The sequence below is a fragment of the Saccoglossus kowalevskii genome, chromosome 2 (genome assembly GCF_978046115.1).
Source record: "Saccoglossus kowalevskii chromosome 2, keSacKowa6.1, whole genome shotgun sequence".
Taxonomy (NCBI): Eukaryota; Metazoa; Hemichordata; class Enteropneusta; family Harrimaniidae; genus Saccoglossus; species Saccoglossus kowalevskii.
The window spans coordinates 17,188,298-17,211,288 of NC_140642.1; the positions used below are offsets into that span (position 1 = coordinate 17,188,298).

The 22,991-nt window shown below is 33.0% G+C and overlaps 1 protein-coding gene across 3 annotated transcripts in view; it reads left to right on the forward strand.

Moving 5' to 3' along the window:
• LOC102805012 (uncharacterized) overlaps nucleotides 1-22,991 on the forward strand; it is a 33,470-nt gene that overhangs the window by 1,877 nt on the left and 8,602 nt on the right. For 2 of the 3 annotated variants that reach the window (XM_085492334.1, XM_085492346.1), the window contains exons 2-8: nucleotides 221-369; nucleotides 1,795-1,919; nucleotides 4,454-4,552; nucleotides 7,037-7,195; nucleotides 10,255-10,318; nucleotides 15,736-15,848; nucleotides 16,960-17,084. In XM_085492334.1, the coding sequence (XP_085348460.1) occupies nucleotides 225-369; nucleotides 1,795-1,919; nucleotides 4,454-4,552; nucleotides 7,037-7,195; nucleotides 10,255-10,318; nucleotides 15,736-15,848; nucleotides 16,960-17,084 (830 nt within the window). In that variant the 5' untranslated portion in view covers nucleotides 221-224. Of the gene's footprint in view, nucleotides 1-206; nucleotides 370-1,794; nucleotides 1,920-4,453; nucleotides 4,553-7,036; nucleotides 7,196-10,254; nucleotides 10,319-15,735; nucleotides 15,849-16,959; nucleotides 17,085-22,991 lie in introns of all 3 variants that reach the window. The other variant, XM_078009622.2, reaches the window with a different exon arrangement.

The window sequence follows — 22,991 nt, forward strand, 5'->3', positions numbered from 1 at the left end:
TACTCTATTAGTAGCTCATTGTTAGGCTGTTGCATTATCACTCATACTATAATTCCAATTCACATTTTTAGTTTGTCCATCAGCTAAACTTGTAAGATAGAATTGATTCCCTCGCACTGATAACTGAAAATCTAATGTTCAAGTTTAGCGCTTATAGAAAACACTATAATCACACCTATATGTAAGCGTATTTAGAACGTGTTTAGTGTTTATCTTTTAGGGCAATGGACAATGTTGTACTTCGTGTTGAAGATGTGCCTCCACCAGCAGCCAGACTCATCAATGTGCTGTGCTGTTCTAATAAAAGAAATGTCACTGTGCTGTGTGATTTCAACACAGTATGCATCACAGCAATACTGACAAAGGATGGTGAGTGTGTGATATATTTGTGAGAAGAGAAGTGAGTAAAATTGGGTCTCTTTTTTCATGCCCAACCTCTTGCCATGAAAAGCATCAATTCATTCAATTTTTGTTTCAGTTCATATAAAGCTGCGAGTTGTATTAAGTATTTAAAAACCTCTGCAATGTTTTAATTCAAACATGGCACAAAAAAGTTATAGTGTACATCAAATCAATGAAAGATGGCTGTGTGGAGGCCATTGTTTTTAAAATGCAAGACAGTTCAGGTGTATATAAGGCACCTCTTGATTACCGTTGATTGAAACAACATTGTGTACAACATTGACAAGCTTTCAGTACATATTAATCCTTCAGCGCTAAAGTAATCTTTTGTCGTATAATAATTATAAACAACAGAATTTTTTGCATTATTTTTCAAAAAAAATTGTGATCAAGAATTGTAACCAATATTAAATTATATCCATGTCGTGCAAAATTAAAAAAATTACAGAAAATGTGCCAACAATTTTCATTCAAATTTTGGCGAGAAAAAAATATGCTGTTCAAAGGGTTAAATAACAATTACTACGGTAGATGTTTGCCTGGCAATCTTTATTGATGTGACATATGTTCAAAAACATTAACAAAAAAAGAATTGAATAAGATCATATAAAATCATAAGCTCTCTAGAACTCTTTGGCAAATTGCCAGCTTTTTATGTAACTTTGTCTAAATAATTAAGTTCTTGATTTTGTGTATTCAATTTCCTTCTCTGTGATCGTTGGTCAGTGACTATGCTTTGGAGATTATTTGTCAGCTCAGAGTCTCACATCAACCTCGGATTAAATCTTATTTTGTAATGCAGTAATTTCATTAAAATTGGATGATCATTTAAGATTACCTGTATTGGCAGTGAATATGATTACAGGTATGGGGAAAATGTTTCCGAGATTTGGGTCTGAGGATGAAACATGCATAGATTGGGAGCTTACAAAAGTTGACAGTGGTTGTGGGAAGGTTGATTTGTTTGTTTGTTCATAGACTACTTCAGGGATTCAGTATTTGTATTCCCTTGTTTGTAGCCTGTCATACCATAATTACAAAAAATCGTCCTCCAAATATCTATTATGCCATTGCATGGCAGATAAATGTTGGTTTGAAATACTCCATAACATCAGAAATTTGCTTTCATTTGGCTATGCATGCTATAAACCAATTTTGAACAAGCCTATATCACATCTACCAATAACAAGCAAATAGATTGATTGGCCATCAATGCCAGGTGAAAAGGTATTTTTGTTCTTAAAGCTGGTGTCAGATTTCTTGACCCAAGCACCTTGATCCCCTAGTGATCTAAACAGTCAGTACTTTAGCTGGCAATGTTGCTGTTTTTGCATCTGAAACATTATAGAAGTAAAAAGTTATAAAAAATGTTTGTAAAATTTTGATTTTTAGGAGCTAACACAATTACCGTGATCAAAAAACTTGTATTAGAAAAAGGAGAGCATGCTGAATGTACAAGCTGGTCACCTGATGGTAAAGTCTTGGTGATAGCAGGAAGAAAATTACATGTATTTAATGTGAGTATTCGTAGGCAGTACCGAGTAGTTTTCATCACATAGTTATACAAAGATGTGTCACACGTGTTTACTTCGTGATAGTGTAGGGGTTATACAAGCATATCGCATTCAAATTACTTGCACATGTTGTGAAATTTCAAGCAAAAGCATTAGTAAAATACATGGGATAATAGATTTGGATTTGAATGATGAAATGAATGAGACAAGTTGTATAAAATTAACAGATTTGTAGCTCATCTTTAAAAATACATGGATATGAAATACTACCGTTTGATGATTTTATGGCTTTCATGAAGACAAAATTCCGAAAATACTGCTGACACTCGTGTCTTGTAGAACCCGAGAGAAATCTTCACTGCAACAAAATTTCTTGTTTTTCACTGACTGCAAATTTATCTATTGTGAAATTAAAGCGTAGTATACAGTTAGTTGATTCACCGTCATCCATTGATTTGTTACTTTCAGTTAATATGGCATGAATAACTTCTTATGAATGTATATCATTAATTTTCTAGAGGTAACACATCTCAATAGTATAACCAATCGTAAAATTGTTGTTATTCATTTAAATGCCAGAGGCTACTTTTGTCGCCTTTCATGAAATAAACCTGCAGAATTGTTTTTACATTTTGTTAAAAAAACCTGTAGCCTATGTGAAATTGTTCCCATTTGGTTTAAAAGTAATTTTATCAAAAATACATTAAAATTTTGACGAAGAAAAAATTCTGGCATTTAAGGGTTTTAATTATGTAAATACATAAATAAATAATAGCTGTAAGTTTTCAGTTTTGTCTGCAGAAGTCAGATTATAGCGGATGAGATTGATGTTTAAATAATTTATTGACTAGATATACGAGTCATATATTGTAGCTGATGGCGTTCTCATTTTGTTAGAAATTATTGAAATCCAGACAATTTGAATAAATAATTTTTTTTATTATTGAGTCATTTGATCTCTCTCACTAGATTAGGTTTCTGAGCGCATCATTGTCTATAATTTCAACTTCCTGTTAACAAAAAGATAAAAAGAAATCCATCTACGAGAACCCCGATTGTACGTTTAGGATTTCTTAACCATTTGAACACCTTAGTTTATCACTAAATGTATTTATTTTAGTTATTTATATTAACTATAAGCTAAATAAACATTTTTAATGAAACAATCCAGGAGTCTTTTTAGACTATGTCTGAATTTCCCAATGCGATAGATAAATTAGCCTAAAAAACATGAAAGCTAAACATTGTTTTTAAAACACTTGTGTGTGAGCTCTATTTAAGCCCATCTTATATACTTTATAATTAAAATATTACTTGTACTGACCGTAGACACACCTCTGTCATTTACATAAACCTATCCTTTCTTCAGCATATTGCTCAGAAAATCTATTATTTTGAAAAACTACCTTTATCTCATCATTTATATACCCTACTCTTCTGACCTAGCACCAAGGGTACCCTGTTTTGGGCAAAAAGTATGCAAATGATTTTTTAGTTTTTAGTTCAAAATGTGCCAGATTGGGGGGTATATCAATTCTTTAAAATTAGTTTTACAATGAGTAAAAAATACACACATTTTATTCCAATATTAATTACGTCCCACCGGAATTTACTATGTTAAAATTATTAGGGTCTGTGCGAACACAGTCAAAATCAAAATCTTCATCATTGTCAATGTGTTCAATCATTTGCTAACTCTCGATGCAAATCTGCCATGTTTTCTTGCATGATTGTCCTGCAACAACATCCCTCGACCAGATGGGTAAAGTCTGTTAAGTGTGATTTTTGTCCTAAAATTGTGGGATGGACGCATGTAGTATACATGCAAACAAAATTTGGAAAATATTTTTTTCATCTACGAGTTATTCGAGTATGTTTCCAACCAAATTAATACTCGTACTCTCATGCACTAATGAGAATTAAATGGATACTATTCACCCATATAAATAATATATAAATGGCTTTTCCAAACATCAATAGAATAATATAAAATGAGTTCCAATGATGTTTTTTTTTATAGACTGGTTTTCATTAAAATTGAGACAGTCACAAATAGTCTTTTATAATGCCTTCGTCATGTACCTTCATAAATGTTTTCCAATATATTTTAGGGAAAGCCATTCTGTGCTATTTCTGTTTCCTTGCCATAGATTATTAAAGGTTTTATTATTATTATTTTCATAATTTACTTGTATTTATTTACCTTAGCTACTTTTTTTATTGATTTCCCTGTAATATTTAAAATCTATGGCGAATAAATTTTATTATTCTTAAACTGGTGTCGATAAAACATTATTTTTATCTTTAGTTTCACTCCTTATAATGAGTGAAGTTTGAATCATGTCATGGATAATTTTTTTTGTCGCAAACCTCTTTTCAAATCTTTTCCTTGCAGATGGTAACACTACGTATGAATGTGACATGGACTTGTGTTCGGTGCATCAAGTTCAGCATTGAGGTTGCAACTTAACAATCTCTATAGATTCTGCATGATTTTAACAAGAGGTTAATTCCACAATATCATTTGAAATTTTCAGGCTCAGAATGATTTCAAGAAAATGGCCACTTGTGTCTTGTATTACAGTGCCAAAGATGTCAGTGTCAGTTTGCTTCCCGGACAACTCGAAAATCACCAGGTATTTATAGCATTATGTATCTTCAGATTGTAACCTCTGTCAGACCTACAGTATGGACACTGATGGCATCTATTAAATATTTCCTAGATCTGTGGTTACTATGGTGATGTGATAAGAGTACATTTGATATCAAGCATTTTTCAGCATTAATATTTTACAACTTATAGATATTCTCTTCTTTGATCGTGCCTCCTAGTTTCTGTTAATGGTTTGTAAAATACCTCATTCTTGAGGCTCGTACATAATTTGGTCTATATTAGAGATTTGATACTATTTTCTGCAGTTTTAAAATCATCGTAGTGTGCACATTTCAACTTTGTGTAAACGAACAATGTATTTTACATGTGTTGCATATGGTGCATAGGGTCCATATTGAACGTAATACAACATCACAACTGTGTCTCATGGGACCCACATCAAACAAGATATCACAACAATAGTACATGAGACCCAAATTGTACATGATCATGTATTATCATGATGGTTCATGAGATCCATATAGAACATAATCTCACATTATCATAACAATAGTACATGGGACCCAACTTGAATATGATTTCATGATATTACAGCGATGGTTCATGAGACCCTTATGACTGCCCATTCAGACACAGTCCGAAAACAAGGACTTATGGATTGTGCGATCAGATACAAGATGACTGAATGTTAATCATTTCAGTGTTAAAAAATCATCATAATCGATCATACCGTGATTGGCATGGTAGTTTGATTCCTGCTTTTACAAGAAAACTTGCATTAATTACAGAGTGTGTGGCCGCTGAACATATGAAACATGATGGTTCGCACCTTTTCTATTCTGATATTTACTCAGGATGAACCCCGATGTTGCAATACAGAAAAAAATGTTTCTTTTGAGTAGTATTTTTAGAAACGCCAAAAATGTGATCGAAATCGGATCGTATTTTAACATCACGGTAATTCACTTCCGCATTGCGTTGAAAAAATGACTTCGTCAATAATCAGAAAACTTCGTCTGTACGACACAGCATTTTGATTGGTTAACGAAAGACGTGACCTGTTAGGTCAAAGGAAGATGTTCAGGTCAAATCATGATGAAAAACACCATGGCAGACATTGCGTGGACGGGTTTCATGTTCTCTGCAGGTAATAAGCTCTGTTATTAAGCATCCTTTTTTGGGGATGCCCAGTGGCCGAGGGGAAGACGTGTAGTGGCATGAAGCGCCGGTTCGAGTCACGCACGCAGTACGTGTTTACTATAATTTGACGTAGTATTTACCTTGCCGTTTATTCGGTGTTATTTGCTATGTAAACTTTAAGCCCACTTAAAGCTAGCAAAATATTACTTTAATACAACGCTTCATCAGTAGTTCCAAATTTAACAAACCAGCATAAAGAACTATACATATGATAAATATCTCTTACCACTATAGTTCTCTTAAGGTAGCGAGAAGGGAAATTTTAATTTTTTTCTTAATTTTTCAAAAAATAATAAAATGGTTACTTTAGACCTTGATATGTCATCCCAGCTTTTCAAAAGATAAAAATTTGGGAAAGACACTGCTCAAATTAGTGTTTTTAAAGCTAGCACAAATAACTACAACTGCTGTTTTGTGGATATTTGCATAATGTTTATCTTTGAGATAGTTTGAATGATAACATCTTATCTGTACACTCAGTTGACGATTCTGATATAATCTTCCCGTCGCAAACAATGCATGCTTACCTAACATCCATTGTCAGCATTATTGTCAGTCAAGACTTCGTCGAAAAAATATGGTCATAACTTAGTGCGTCTTTCTTTTAAATCTTTTATTCTATTTTACTTTACACTGCAATGACGAGGAACAGAAAGAAAGTGAAGACATCAATGACAGACGAGGAAAAGAAAAATCTGCAACTCAGTTTACACACACATCATACATCTTGGGATACATATACACATCCATTTATTCTGATTCAAAATTGATCAAAATCAAGCATTTCTGCTATTCCAAAGCCGCATCTTGGCTGTGCATGGATGGATTTTGTTCAGAATATAATTAAACTTTGATGCACATCATTTTGTATTTTAGATCGGATTCAAACAAACTAACTGGCAGCCATTTTTTTTATCAAATGCAGTTCCAGAGCCATATCTCTGGCATTTCATGACCAATCCTGTTCAAACTTTATAGATACATCATACTTCATGTTGCATATATGTACACATATTTATTAAACAATCAGGTTCAAGATGGCCAAATGGCAGCCATTCAAATTTTAAAAAAATCAGCAAAATCAAGCATTTTTGCAATTCTTGTTTTTTGTGGTTTAACTGTAAGGAGAGGACACATTTCAAATTAATTTAAACAGTGTTCGTAGAAAGAAACAGTATTTTATCAAATGTGTATCTGTAAACAGACATATATGACTCATATATGAGGGTAAAATCATCTGTTGTAAAATTAAACTCATGGCACCAGTAATTTCCGGATTCATATCATAGCATTGTTGTTGTTGCAGTATTGCATCGCTGTTGCCGGCCCTAATGGGGTTGAAATATACAAGTATATAATGATAGATGATTGGTGTCAAATAGCAGATGATGACGTTGTACCGCTACATGTAGAATTACCGATAGCTACTCTGAAATACTCCTCAAATAGCAAGTACCTGGCAGTGGTGAGTTGAATAGTTTTGTCCTTTAAATAATTGCATTACTTTTACCCGACCTTTTTGACTATATATACAAATTATGAGGTTCACGGTAATAGATCACTCAAAGGTAGGATTGAAAGGTAGTTTAAATTTGTTTTTTGCTTTTGATGAACATGTTTTTATTATTTGCATGCAGGTGTCAGTGGATTCTTAAATTGTGCATGATTCACTTCATGAAGGGATTGTCATTGAATATTTTCTGTGTGACTGTGACGTTTTTGGGACTACTTTATTGCATGCGTCAGAATACATACTTTTGTAATGGTGTTATGTCACCTGATCACCCAAGTGTATTGATATGTAAAAAGTAGTTTGAATGCATACACTATCAAGCACCCTCATGCTGTACAATTACTTTATTTTTTTAAAGGTTAGGGAGAAAAAATGTCATCAGTTACAAAAACTAGGAGAGTTGGGTTACTGTAACTACCCATCTATTAAACTCCATTACAGGAGAAATATGGTATTAATTGACCTATCTGCATATTAAACATGGGTGGGAACATGCAGGAAAGGGGTGTATTAATATTTATTATTAAATTATAACATCTCCTGGAAAAGATGAAATCAAAAAACATCAACAACAAAAATGTTGTATTATATTATATAAAATTAGCAAGCATATTTCCTCAGATATGTAATGTGACATAATTCAGGAGGGATTGAAAATGTATATCAAACTTCTTTACATTGTACATGCCTGAAGATTGTTTTTGTTTCTGAGTTTATATGCAGTCAAATAACTACAAATTGTTGTAGTAATAATTATTTTGGCAAGTTTGCGTGAGTGATTTTAGAAATTATTAGATTCATCGAAAAAATTTGTTGCAATAAAACAAAATTCTAGAATAGAATACCATGGCATCAACAAAATTAGCATATAGGCATGCACAATGATATATTTCTATTCATTGTTGTTATGTTTCTCTATGTTTCACTATGTCTCACTATGTCTCTCTATGTCTCGCTATGTCTCGCTATGTCTCGCTATGTCTCGATGTCTCAATATGTCTCAATATTTCTCTGTTTCACTATGTCCCACTATGTTTCACTATGTCTCACTACGTCGCACTATGTAACTCCACGGTCAACATTCCACCGTTTCACTATGTTTCACTGTGTCTAACTATGTCTAACTATGTCCCACTATGTTTCACTGTCTCTCTATCTCGCACTGTTTCTCTATGTCTCACTATGTTTCACTGTCTCACTATGTTTCACTGTCTCACTATGTTTCTTTTGTTTCACTATGTCTCTCTGTCGCACTATGTTTCACTATGTCGCTCTGTCTTACTATGTCTCACTATGTTTCTGTTTCACTATGTCCCACGATGTTTCACTGTCTCTCTATGTCGCACTATGTCTCAGTATGTTTCACTATGTCTCACTATGTCGCTCTATGTTGCACTATGTCTCAGTATGTTTCACTATATCTCTCTGTTTCACTATGTCTCAGTATGTCTCAGTATGTCTCACTATGTCTCACTATGTCGCTCTATGTTTCACTATGTTTCACTATGTCTCACTATGTCTCAGTATGTCTCACTATGTCGCTCTGTGTTTCACTATGTCTCAGTATGTCTCACTATGTCTCACTATGGAAATGCATGTGATAAATATATAAACCTTTGATATTGTTTCTCAGGTTGACATGCCTGAAGATTGTTGTAGTTCCTTAGTTTATATGCAGTCAAATAACTACAAATTGTTGTAGTAATAATTCATTTTGGCAAGTTCGCATGAGTGATTTTAGAAATTATTATTAGATTCGTCAACAAAATTTGTTGAAATAAAACAAAATTCAAGAATAGAATACCATGGCATCAACAAAGTTAGCATATAGGCATGTGCAATGATATATTTCTATTCGTTGTTATTTCAGCAATAGCTCCATGGTCAACATTCCACTGTTTCACTATGTCTCTCTATGTCTCTCTATGTCTTTCTGTCTCAATATGTCTCTCTATTTCTCATGTTTCTCTGTTTCACTATGTCTTACTATGTCTCACTATGTCTCACTATGTCTCTCTATGTCTCTATATATGTCTCCCTATGTCTCTCTATGTTGTACTTGTGTCACTATGTCGCTCTATGTTTCACTATGTCTCACTATGTTTCTCTGTTTGACTATGTCACTATGTCGCTCTATGTTTCACTATGTCTCAGTATGTTTCACTATGTCTCACTACGTTTCACTGGAAATGCATGTGATAAATATATAAACCTTTGATATTGTCTCTCGGGTTGACAAAAGGAGGCACTTGTGCTTAGCGCCAGAGTAGCGTCTATAGTATTTTCATCTGTGGCTTCACTTGGATTGATACAAAACTCTGACGGTAATCACTCATGTCTTTTGACATCAACCTAAGAGAAACTATTGTGGGATTATATATAAATATCTGTTTGGATATTGTAGTGTTGCTCTTTAAGAGATGTGTAGGATGAGGAGGGTAAATGTCTGTTGTTGTTGTTGTTGTTGCTGTTGCTGTTGCTGTTGCTGTTGCTGTTGAATAACTAGCTTTCAGTCATAAACTTATTGTATCTTATTCATGAAATTTTTCTTTTGTCATATGTCATACAATGTTTTTCTAAAATCAAATTGTATGGGTAGTCTTTTGTTTTGAATCATTCAAAGACCAGAAATGTGAATATTAGGGAGGGAGAGAAGAGCATAGATCTGTCTGCCATTTCTGCTCTTGGTACAAGTCAATCACAGTGTTATGATACATGCAAGTAGTAGATTTCTGTAGAATAACTATAATCTGGATCTTGTAAGTGGGTCTTGCTTCCATTGGTCTTGCTATAAATAAATACATAACAAATAAGTGAAGGGGTCTGTTACAGTACAAAAAGTAAAATACATTCAAAAGCGGTAAATAGGATCTAAAGTTATTCTGAAAAGTTAAACTAGTACCTGCTTTGAATCAGCCAATACAAACAGTGAAATGCCAAATACATCTCTAATCTTGTAAGGTGTTTCAAGACTACTGAGACAGTTAATATGTAATGTTTTTGTTTGTTAGGCTGCTATGGATGGCCATTTTGGTGTATGGAAAACAGATGCTGAGCCAATGGAAGAACATAAAGGTAATTGTGAATAACAATACCGTACTTCCCCGAGTATAAGCCCAGGATCCTGAACATGTAAAATCGGGAAAATTAGGGGGTGAGCTTATACTCGAGGACCACCTCAGAAAAGATAATTTTTGGGGGGTTTAAAATTGTAACTCTCTTCCCAACCTCGAAAAATCATCAAAATTACATTTTTCGTTCACAGCGCCGGTCTCAGAGAAATATTATGTCTTTTTGATTTCCACAACACTTTTTACAATGAAGAAACAAATAATTAATATGTTCATAAAAATACACACTTTTATTACAATACGGTTTACATACCGTCTGAATTTATGGTGCAAAAATGAGTAGAGTCTGTGGGAAAACTGTCGAAGGCAAGATCTTTATCATTATCATCGTTGTGAAAATTTGTTGATCGCTCGCACACTCTCGATACAAAGCAATTTCCGCCATGGTGTTTTTCATCATGATTTGACCTGAACAACTTCCTTTGACCTAACAGGTCATGTCTTTCGTTAACCAATCAAAATGCTGTGTCGTACAAACAAAGTTTTCTGATTATTGACGAAGTCATTTTTTCAACGCAATGCGGAAGTGAATTACCACGATGTTAAAATGCGATCTGATTTTGACAAAAAAGTGATTTTTTTTCCGTAAAGCTGTTGATTAGCAATTTTCGAAAAAACTGAGGGTGGCTGAAGTATTTAAACGTTTCACGGTCGCCAACAAGTCATGTTGAAGAATAGTTTGCTCGTTCACATCCCATTCACGAAGGTCTCAATGGACACGATTATTCGGAAAAGTAAAAGGATGTTCAATGACCATTTTTGGCGTTTCTAAAACCACTACTCAAAAGGAATATGGATTAATTACTTCAGTATTGCAACATCGGGATTCATCGTGAGTAAATAACAGAATAGAAAAGGTGCAAACCATGTTCCGTATGTTCGCCGACCATGCACTCTGAAATTATTGGAGTTTTCTCGTAAAAGCAGGAACTAAACTACCGTACCAATCACGATTATTATGCAATGAAATACACTTTTTACATGCATATTTTAATAAATGTCGTTGATGCCCGGTAAAAACCCCCTGGGCCTATGCTCGGGGATGCCCTCAACTTGTTAAATGTCTAAAAACAGAGGGTGGGCTTATACTCGGGAAGGGGATTATACTCGGGGAAGTTACGGTACTATGCTTATGTATATGTATTTTATCTTGATCTGCTTTCAGTTTCTTTCCATGATTTGAAGCTTAATCCTATATTCATATGGTGGTGATGACCATGCTGTCATCGTATATGTTAAACATTGAAGGCTATTACATTTTCTTTATTCAAGTACATCTACATATCACATTGTATTGAATGTATTTCCATGGAAACAATGACTTATAATTTCCCAATAGTATTAAGCTCTACTCTGGTGGTGACTCTTAATTGAAAATTTATCAAAAAATGTACAATTAAATTCAAAAACTAATTCTTCAATGCGGATTTGTTACTTTCGATTTTCAAGTATTGTGCATTTCTTGATTTCTTGGTAAGTATAAATTTGTTTGTCCTTGTTCAAACACAGTCTGAACGAGTGAGAACTTAAGGATTGACCTTTGTGTCTATATGCATTTTTGTGTCCATTTTTCTGTCCTTCCGTATCCAGCCATATATCTCACACATGCTTGGAATGATAAAGCTCTAATTTCACAGCTACATCAGGACATTATATCAGATGTATGCACATGCATTTGTTTCAAGATACAATTCAGAATGGCTGAATACTAGCCATATTATTAATGCCAAAAAATTTTTCAAAATCACACATTTTCACTGTTCTGGAACTGGATCTCAGTTGTGCATGGAGGGATTTTGAATGACATGATGCAGTTCCTTTTATTTTATTTTTTTATTCAATATGATTGGACTGAACAAGTTTAAACTTCACACATATATTAGACATCATATCAAACAAACACATGCATTTTTGTCACCATTAACTGGTGGCTAACTTGCAGTTTCACTGAGCCATACATATCAGCCAGTATTATGAATATCGCTTTGGTAGTATAAAACAGGGACTATGTCAATCTGATTAAAATCTGTGTACGAGCCTTAATTATTTTGGCTATAAACTTATTTTAATTTTATTTTTTATTACTTTTTTTATTAATGCCTTTTTATTTTATTATTTTACTTTGATTTTGATTTTGTTAATTCCGCCCTACATACATCTGGTCCGACGTCTATGTAAGTCCCGTTCAAATCTTGCGTAAGTAACAGCCAATCACAGCCCCCCTTTTATACAGGCTGTAGGTTGCTTACTTTTCAGTGTAGCAATACTCTACGGGCAATCTTTCTGTACATTATATTTTGCCCACTTGAATAAATCATTAATACATGTAGAAAATTGCTAGTATATTTTTATTTACAAAAGAAATTCCACAACATTTGGAGCAAAAAAGTATTTCCTGATTAATTGCCATGTGTTCCAAATAAAAAATATTTTATTTCAGTCCAAATCAGCTCAATTACTTTAATAAAGAGTTATTGTATAATGTACAAAATGTTGATACATTTTGATGAATATTTACAGCTACAGCTTCAATACCGTAGATGATTTTGGCCCCATTGTCAACAAAACATCACCCGTCTCCAGGGCAAGCGACTGGAAAAAGACACCGGTGTTCGGTCGAACCGGTGGAAACAAAATCGTCACCCCCAGAATAACTACGCAAAATAACAATCTAAACTCGAACCACTTGAGCCACAATATAAACATAAAAAAATTACTTTCGTTGCATTTGACAATGATAAACTTACCGAAAAGCCGTGTTTTTCTCGGTCGCTAACGTCAGTATAATCCGCCATTTTATTTGAGTGTATTTGCCACCTGACTCTGCCCGGTGACGTCATCATGTGCGCTATAGAAGGAGATCTGTGATTCGTTGACTAAAATCGACGATAGTGGGTCTCGTTAAAATCTCGTTACAAAATCAAAATCAAAGTAAAATATAAAGGCATTAATAACAAAAGTAATAAAAAATAAAATTAAAATAAGTTTATAGTCAAAATAATTAAAGCCCGTACACTACATCAGATTTTAATCAGATTGGGACTATGTCATTGACAATGACTATTTTTATATAAAATATTAACAAACAAATGTTTTATAAATTTCCACAACTGTCAAGTTTGAATATGATCAGTCAACGGATGAACTGCATTTCTTAAAACAAAATATCCCCCAGTCACTGCTTACAAATTGTTGTCTTTTCCTGACTCAAGATTCACCAAAGAACATCATAAAATTTGTATTACAATTCCATGTTCTAAACAACGTGGTGAATTCCTACTTTCAACATTTATTTCCTGGGTGTTTGCTGTGTTTATCTGAAACATGCACTGGACAATGTCTTTGATTGGAATTCTATTTCACCCTGTGACAGTTCATCTTGCCACATCAACAATGCTTTCAATTGTGTTATTTTGAAATTATTATTTCATCTAAGTTTACCTATCAACGAACTTGCATTATATATTTTTTTTTTCTGAAAACAAGGATACCTAGTTTTCTTTATATCTATCTTGGACAACACTTGCATGTCATAACTGATTTGCTTACTTTCTTGAAAGCTTCATCAGAAAAAACAAACAAATAAATGAATAAATGAAAAAAAATATTAATTCGTACACAAGAAAGAAAAAAAAAATTTCTATTTGTATCCTATTAGGCCAAAAAAAAAAAAACTATGTTGTCGGAAAATTGAAAAATTGGGTCAATCGGTTGGATTTTTTTTTTTTTTTTAAACTCGTGAAAACTAAGGGTAAATAGTCAAGGTATATGGAAAAAAAAAAAAACGCGACCCGTTATATTTTTTTGGTCGGTCGCTGAGGGCAACATAAATTTTTTTTTTTTTTTGGCCTTGGTTCATACTCTCGAACAAACAATTATTTTTACTATCATATTAGTTGTATTTATTTGTTTTTGGGTGCTGAAACATCGTCTATGGGCAATCATTTGTCGTGGGTGATGTTTCATATAAATATGGTAATATTTCACTGACAAATATGTATGTTGACATCAATAATCTTGTGTTTTCTTTAATACAGAGAAAGTCAATGATGCATTTGTTTAAAGTTCATGTGTCAGAGAAATTGTTTTGGAAATAAAAATTGTAAATTTATACATCGATCTCAAGATGTCACTACTTTTTTAATAAATCCCTGATACATGACGGTACTCCCATACTGCATTTCACTTCAACCTCCTGTTGTGATAGCCAAAAAAATGTCCTTTGCTTACATAAATATTTTGCCTGTTTAAACTGGCAGCTATAGTCTCTCAGACTATAAGACAGATGTACCATGTTATAGTACCATAATGTACATTGGGTTTCAAGTAACTAGACATGTGCTTAGAATTGTTCAATGTCTCTTTCGAAGACATTCTAAGAAATGCAATCATTATACACATAAACTGCCACTTCATGTTGTTGAGACACTTCTGACAAGAGTGCAGCCGCTAAGGAGCATGAAATTTCAGAAAAATGTACTCTCTATAAACTCAGTTATGACTACACTATTAGTCTTGGCTAAGATTATGATAATACAAACTTAGAAATTCGTCACTACATGACCATGAGTGTTTTAATCTGTGTGTGTGTTTGCTTGTACGAGTATGTGCGTGTGTGTCATTCTGTATCTGTATCACATTCAAACTTCACAAATACATCACATGTCTTGGGCAACGTATGCACGTCCATTCATCTAATGATCCAATTCAAGATGGCTGAATGGTGCATGGCAATTTTTGTGCTAAAAATTCATCAAAATTAAGTATTTCTGCCTTAATTTTTCGAACCGAATTTTGGTCATGTATGGTCAGATTTCTCTCAAACATTGGACAATATATGGATCACGTTCAAAATTACCAACTGGTAGCCATTTTGTCTCAACAAATGCAGCGATATTTCCAACATATTCTGACTGAACATGTTCAAACTTTACCTAATTATACGTCATATTACACATGTACATATTTTAATTCATTTGGTTATTCGATTAGAGATGCCAGAATTGCGGTTGTTTTAATTTCTTTATAATCAAGCGTTTCCGCAATTTCCGCAAATCTGGATCACGGTCTTGCATACTAGACAGATCTTGATATGTACCCGGTACATCTTAATGTCTGTCACTTTGTTTGTCAGCTCGGATTTTAAATAGCCACTGCTGGGCATTTTGTTTAAGTAATTGCAGTTTTGAAGCTATATCTTTGACATTCTCTGACTGTTCATGTTCAAATTTGATATATTTCTTAAATTTGAGAACTCACTGGTACTATGTAATACAATTATATGTTAATGTTGATATTGCTATGCCTTTTAGAACTCAGTGATGATAAAATGCACTATCGATTTAATGTAATTATTTTCAGATTTCTGGTTTCTTCATCTAAAGACATTGCGGATAACAAATATAGCATTTTCTGAAGATAGTTGTAAAGTGGGTGTGTCATGCTGGGATGGTTCGTTCTACGTGTTCCAGCTGGTTAGTAAACAAAACAAGATATTTTCCATATGAGACTGATTAATATAAATCAATTTGATATTGTTTGTACTTCAAATTTTATCATTCTCAGGAAACTGATTTGTTCTCAGAAAAGGGTACCTCTACCTATTTTTCATTATTTTGCACTTCTGCAACTGTTCTTGCACTCAATGTTGACAACAACATTGACAACTCCAAAACGTTTGATACAACAGGAATCAAGCCCAAACAAACATCACTCGCAACTTCCATAGAACTTCCATATTTTATTGGCATGCATCATTAGAAAGCTGCATGCAAGTCTGATTTACGTGTACATTTCATTTGTTCAAACTCATATTTTATTGTCACATGTAAGTCTGGTTTCTGTACAGGTTATGACTAGAATGCAAAGTGGAAGTTGGATTTACTTGTACACGCATATAGACAAGTGGCATATAAACAATTTTGCGCCTCATTTTTTCCATGCGCAACTACCCTTTATACATACATGCTGAATTTCTCAGTTTCTAACTTCTTTGGAAACTCAAGTTCCGCATTTCCTGAATATTTAGGGGACTGACTGATTGCATGTGAGTTTTTATGATGCTGAACTTGGTCCTCGATTTTGATGCATATTTCAGATACATTTTCAGATTTAGTGTTTATTGGCCAACCGTACTTAAATATCAATGAATCGTGTATTACTCTAAATATTTTTTGAGTAATTCTGTTTTTCTGTCTCTTTAGTCTTTTAATATTTGTAACATTTCCTGCTTGCCGAAAAGAATAATTTTAAAAAAATGAATCGCCTTCTACTTTGGGGATTGTTCGAGAAACATGATTTCAATATTCTTCAAAATACCGGTACATGTGTATATCAAAGTCATGTAGCATGTTTGCTCATCAGTTTGTTAATTATTCTCTTTGTTTGTTAATTAATTAAGCACTTTTTAAAATCTTTAACATTAAACAAATCAAGATATATTACAATAGTATGGCTTCCATTTTTTTTTTTTTTTTAATATTTCATGAATTCATTAGAACAAATCAGAAAATATTTAATACTTGTATTAAAATCGCAGAATCTAAACCAGGAGCCAACTTTAGCATTATAATATTTTCCTGACAGGTGTTCGGTGGCGATACTTACAAATGGGAACCCATTAAATACCATGTGAACTCTCCAGTAGAGAAAGTAAGCGGCATACTTCCTGCTACATTAATAACATGGTCACATTGTGATCAATATTTCAGGTATGTAAATTATTATTCATGCGCATGTTTTAAGTTCTAATTTTTACAGTGTTGCCAGTTTTTGTTTCTGTGCTGACCCTTTTTATAACCCTTATGTTTTATTCCTTTAATCTGTGATATATCAGTAGTACAGAGAATAATTGTTAGTTTTTAAATGTTTAAAAAGCAACTTTTTTTACTTTCCACAAAATAAACTCACAGAACAATAAGAAGTTGGTTAAATTTTAATAATATTATACAAATTCCGTAAAATGTGCTAATGTTGGAACAAAATTTTCATGATTTTATCGTACGTAAAAATTTCAGTCTGACCATACTTTGCTTGGGGGAATATTGTTATTCAATTTGTTTTAAAAAAATATTTCTATCTGGATTTCATCTGTTCTTTTAGAAAAATTCATAGTGAAGTTTTGATTGAACAAAAAACATGCACTTATATGCTCATCCATATGTATATGGTATAGCTTATTGTGTGAACTTGACAGCCTTGGATTCCTGTGATGGTTCAGGTTCATTGATCAGATCAATTAAACTTATCAGAGAGGTAAAACAAACAATAACATTCTGCTGTTGATTGTGTGTTTTGTTAACAAATATTGAATGGAGTTTGAAGAATGCTTAGTTGATTTGGGAGCTCATTAGTTTTGTTGAGAGACAAAGAAAATAGTTTGGGATTAGGAGTCCATCCTTGGCTCCTCCTGCACATAGCTGTCTCGTCTTCCTTTCTCAGTATACATACGTGTCCTAGAAATTAAATCATAATCCTTCACCATCACTAAACTCATTGAGTTTTCAAGAAGATCAAACTTTCAACCTCAATTCCAACACCCCACCCTCCTCTGACCTATTGTATGTAAACATGTTTTAAGTGGCCATGGATATTTATAACTTGTGCACAGCAAATATAATTATTGACTCCCATGTGTGAAGCACACAATGGGAGTGTTTGCAGTTAGTTTGTCTGTATGTATGTATGTGTGTGTGTGTGTGTGTGTGTGTCTCTATTTTTTCAACTGATATCTCTAGAATCGTATGTTGGATTTTGATGAAACTTGATGCATAGATGCTCTGGGCTAACACACAGATTTGATTAGGTTTTAGTTTGAACCATGCATATTAATTTGCATGTTGATTAGCTAATTTTTAGCTGTTCCATGACTTTTCGACTGATATCTAATTAAACACTCATTGGATTTTGATGAAACTTGGTTCATAGATGCTCTGGGACAGTGCACAAACTTGATTCGTTTTGGGTGAAAATCTATGTATACTAATTTGCATAATGATATGTCAATTTTTGGCTTTTCCACTGATTTCTTAAGTACTTTTTATCACGTTACAATGAAATTTAGTACATGGATGCTCTAGGACAATGAACAGACCTGGCTAATTTTGGTTAAAATCTATGCATATTAATTACCTAATTTGCATAATAATTAACGATTTTTTGGGGGGCATTTAAGTAGATATCTCAGATTCTGATTACATTTCAACTTGGTTCATTGATGGTCTATGACATTGTGCAGACCTTATTCGTTTTACATTGAAATCTGCATGTTAATTACCTGATTTGCATAATGTAAATAATTAGTCAGTTTCCAGATTTTTCATCAATATCTCATTCAAGGAATCTTGGTACACAAATACTCTAAGACAATACACTGACCTAATTAGTTTGGATTGAAATCTAAGCATAATAATTGCTTATTTTGCATAATAATTACTCAATTTTTTTCAAAAAACAATTATTGCATTTCAATAATGCTTGCTATGTAAGTGCCTGGAAGCAATGCATTGGTTTTTAATGCAATACATAGCTGTGCCTGTATTTAATTATGCATGACCTACCTCCCCCTACACATATAGGTGAAGTGGATAAAATGTCATATATTATTGAAGTTCAATCTTGAGACAAACTACCCGATATAATCCCGATGAAAGCAATTAACCAATGTTGTTTATTTCACAAAAAGTCAATGCCTTGAATAAAAAAATCTTGAGTCTTTGTAGTTGACCTGTCTTTGACCTGTCTTTGACCTGTCTGTGCATGTGCTGAACAGATAACAGAGTTTAATTTGGGTGACATATCACATCAACAGTGATTTGTATTCAATCATTGGGCTACCACTTTCCAGAAACTTTTTTTGCAGAAAGTGAAACTTGATACTGTAAATGCATTAATTATTTTCATTTTAATTAGGTGAATTAAATGCCAGTGAAATTTAATGGGTTTACAGTATTATTGAAAAATTTTCATAAAGCTAAATATCAAATTATCTCATTTCAAGTTTTTATGGGTTGCCAAGTTTGGTGTATTTTACTTCTTCAGAATGATGAATTTATTTATGTAAGCTTTTGCAAGATGCATGCTTTTCTACTGATATCTCAAGTATTAATCATCACATTTCAATGAATCTAACACTATGCAATTAGTTTTCAGTAAATATTTATGCATATTAATCTCCTAATTTGCATAATTAAATCGATTTTCAACATTCAAACTAATGTCTCAAGTACTAATCATCACATTTCAATGAAACTTTGTACATGGATGCTGTAGGACAATAGACAGACCTGATTAATTTTGGGTTAAAATCTATACATTTTAATTACCTAATTTGCATAATTAACCAATTCTAGGCTATCATGCTGATATCTAAAGTACTAATTATTCCATTTCAATGAAACTTAGTACAAAGATGCTCTATGACAATGTACAAACCTGATTAGTTTGGGGTTAAAATCTGTTTATATTAATTCCTAGTTAGCATAATAATTCATAATTTTTTGGTTCTAATCACATTTCAATAAAACTTGGTACATAGATGGTCTGTTACTTTGCACAGACCTCATTAGTTTTACACTCAAATCTGTTCATATTAATTTTCTAATTTGCATAATTAGTTTTCAGCTTTTCCATCAATATCTCAAGTACAAGTAATTTCGAATTATTTTTAATGTGTCTCCAATACTTTCAGCACATGGGAGTTCTTTCTAAGCTTTCTTTGATTATTAGTCCCCATTCGGACGCAGTCCGAAAACGAGGACTTATGTTTTGACCTCCGTGTGTGTGTGCGTGCGTGCGTGTGTGCGTCTGTGCGTGTGTCCAGACCTTTACCTTAGAAATGCCTGGACCAATCACAATCAAACTTCACACATACATCATACATGATATTATACATGTGCACGTCAATTTGTTTCATGATCTGATACAAGATGGCCGAATGGCGGCCATTTTTGTGCTAAAAATCATCAAAATCGAGCATTTCCCGGTTGTTTACAGATGGATTTTGTTCAAATCTTGTATATACGTTGGACATTATAGGACCTTGATGCACATCATTTTGTTTTACGATCTGATTCAAGATGGCCGAATGGCGGCAATTTTTGTGCTAAAAAATCATAAAAAGCAACCATTTCTCAGCTGTTTACAGATGGATTTTGCTCAAACTTGGTATATACATTAGATAACATTCAAAATGGCCGACTGGCATTAGACATTACGGGTTCCTGATGCACGTCATTTTATTTTTCAGATCAGATTCAAAATGGCTGTCTGGTGGCCATTTTGTTTTAATGAATGGGTTTCCAGACCCATATGTCTGACTTGTTTTGTCTGATTATGTTCAAATTTTTAATATTCATTATACATCATGTCACAGATATACGGATATATTGGTTTGATGATCTTTTTCAAAGTGTGCTATTTTTGTGCTAAAAAAATCCTCGAATATCAAGCATTTCTTGCATTTATGGATGGATTTTGTTCAAACTTATAACACACGTTAGACATTACAGGTTCCTGATGCATGTCATTTTATTTTTCAGATTGGATTCAAAATAGCTGACTGGCGGTCATTTTGTTTTAATGATTGGGCTTCTAGAGCCATATCTCTTAAATGCTTTCACTGATTATATTCAAATTTTATATATTCGTTATACATCATGTTATATATATATATATATATATATACATGTATTCAAAATGGCTGATTTTGAATGCTGTTCCAGAGCAATATCTCTCAATATGGACTTGTAATAAGTAATAAGATACAAATGACAATCATTTTAATGTTAAAAAAATCATATTCCTGACATGGTTATATTACTATACACATAACTATATATCTTAAATTTGATAACTAACGGGGACTGTGCCATGCATGGCTTGTTTGTTCTATGTGTCTGTTGTATCACTCTGGGGATGAAACACTATTTAATATTGTCTATTACAGTGATTGTCGGCAAGGTATTGTTTTGTACAAGCAAAACAGCAACATAGACCACCTAAGTTGCAAGTTTTGCTATGCATGTCTTGACATAGTTACTGATTAGATCAAACCAACATCAACAGAGGACATCAAAGTAATACTGAGGGAAATTTCTTGATGAATATCAGTAGAATTTACCTTGAAATGAATTTTATTTGATCATATAAATTGCCATATGGTAAATTAAGTTATCACAAAACTAAAACGAACAGAATGTATGTACTGATGCAATTTCACATATTAGGGCAACATTTAGAAACTTTTAGTAATCATGTCTAGACACAGTTGGTTTGTATCTAAATGCAAGTAATGGTACCCAAAGTTGTTACTCTTGTTCATTCATTTATTTGAAAGTTATTCTTTTCAAGTCCAAAGAACTGCCTCTCTCAGAATATGTTTGTTATACTGTGTATATGTAGCCAAATTTTGATGTTGCATCCACATAGAAATCTCGTAAATCATAATTCTCTGTTGGAACTTTCATATGTTTTAAACAATTTTGCTACAGAACTGTTTTAGGTAATGGGAAATTATTTCACCTTGGTACAAAATTAGAGTAGAAATTAAGCAAATTGTGACTATATATGTCATTAGGTTACTTTCGGGGGTTCAAGACCTTTACCAAAGTTTATCAATTATGCAAAATTTATGCGATTAGGGGCACTGAACCAAGAACCTTTTGGTAGGTCTTGACAAAAAATGAATTCATTTGGTTGCATGTTCCGCTTGATTTAGAATTTTAATTTTTATGGATATCTAAGGTCGGCATATTGACTGCTCAAAGGGAAACCGACTGACATGGGGGAAACTTGTTATGCTTTGCAAGTGCACATACTGGTTGTATACTGAGTAAATCTTAAATATACAATGGCAGATTGTAGTGGTTCTATATTTAACAGCTTGATATCTTTCTATGTCCATATCTGTGTCTGTTAGATATACCAGTGTTAACAGACTTACCTTGTAATCTCCTCACAAATTCACAATTTGTACAGTAGCACAGAAGTCTTTCTAAAACTCACTGGCATTAGTAATCAAGTTATTATCCTACTAGCAGAAATAAAATTGGCAGCTATCAGTAAAACATTATTAGACTACCAAAACTAGACCCTGTGATTGCTGCTTGTCAGCTTTTTTTTTAAAGTGCTTTTTTTTTTAGAATTTCAGATCATTAAGAACATAGAAATTCAGTTTTTAAAAATCAAAATAAAGCATAAATTAAATAACAATTTCAGAATAAAAAAAAAAAAACACCCATGTTCATAAATTTTGGGGGAAAAAATTTCTGTGTCTGTCATGAACTGTTTGTGATATACAAACTGTTGAAAAGACAAACGTAAAATTACCAATACCATAGAGGGCGCTATTCATTGACATAATTTCTGTATATACTTACTACAAACGATCAAATTCGTACTGTCCATTGCGCTTAAATGAGTATTGATTTATCCAAATTGATTGAAAAGAAAAGTGTCATTTGAATTTTTGTCTTGGTAATGTTTGGTGATATTACATACATATTACGTGATTGAAGTAAAAAATGTCATTTATTTGTATGTATTGTTTATTTCAAGGAAATTCAATTAGAGCAAGTCAGAATTACAATCTTCATATAAAATAGAAAACAGACGAAAAT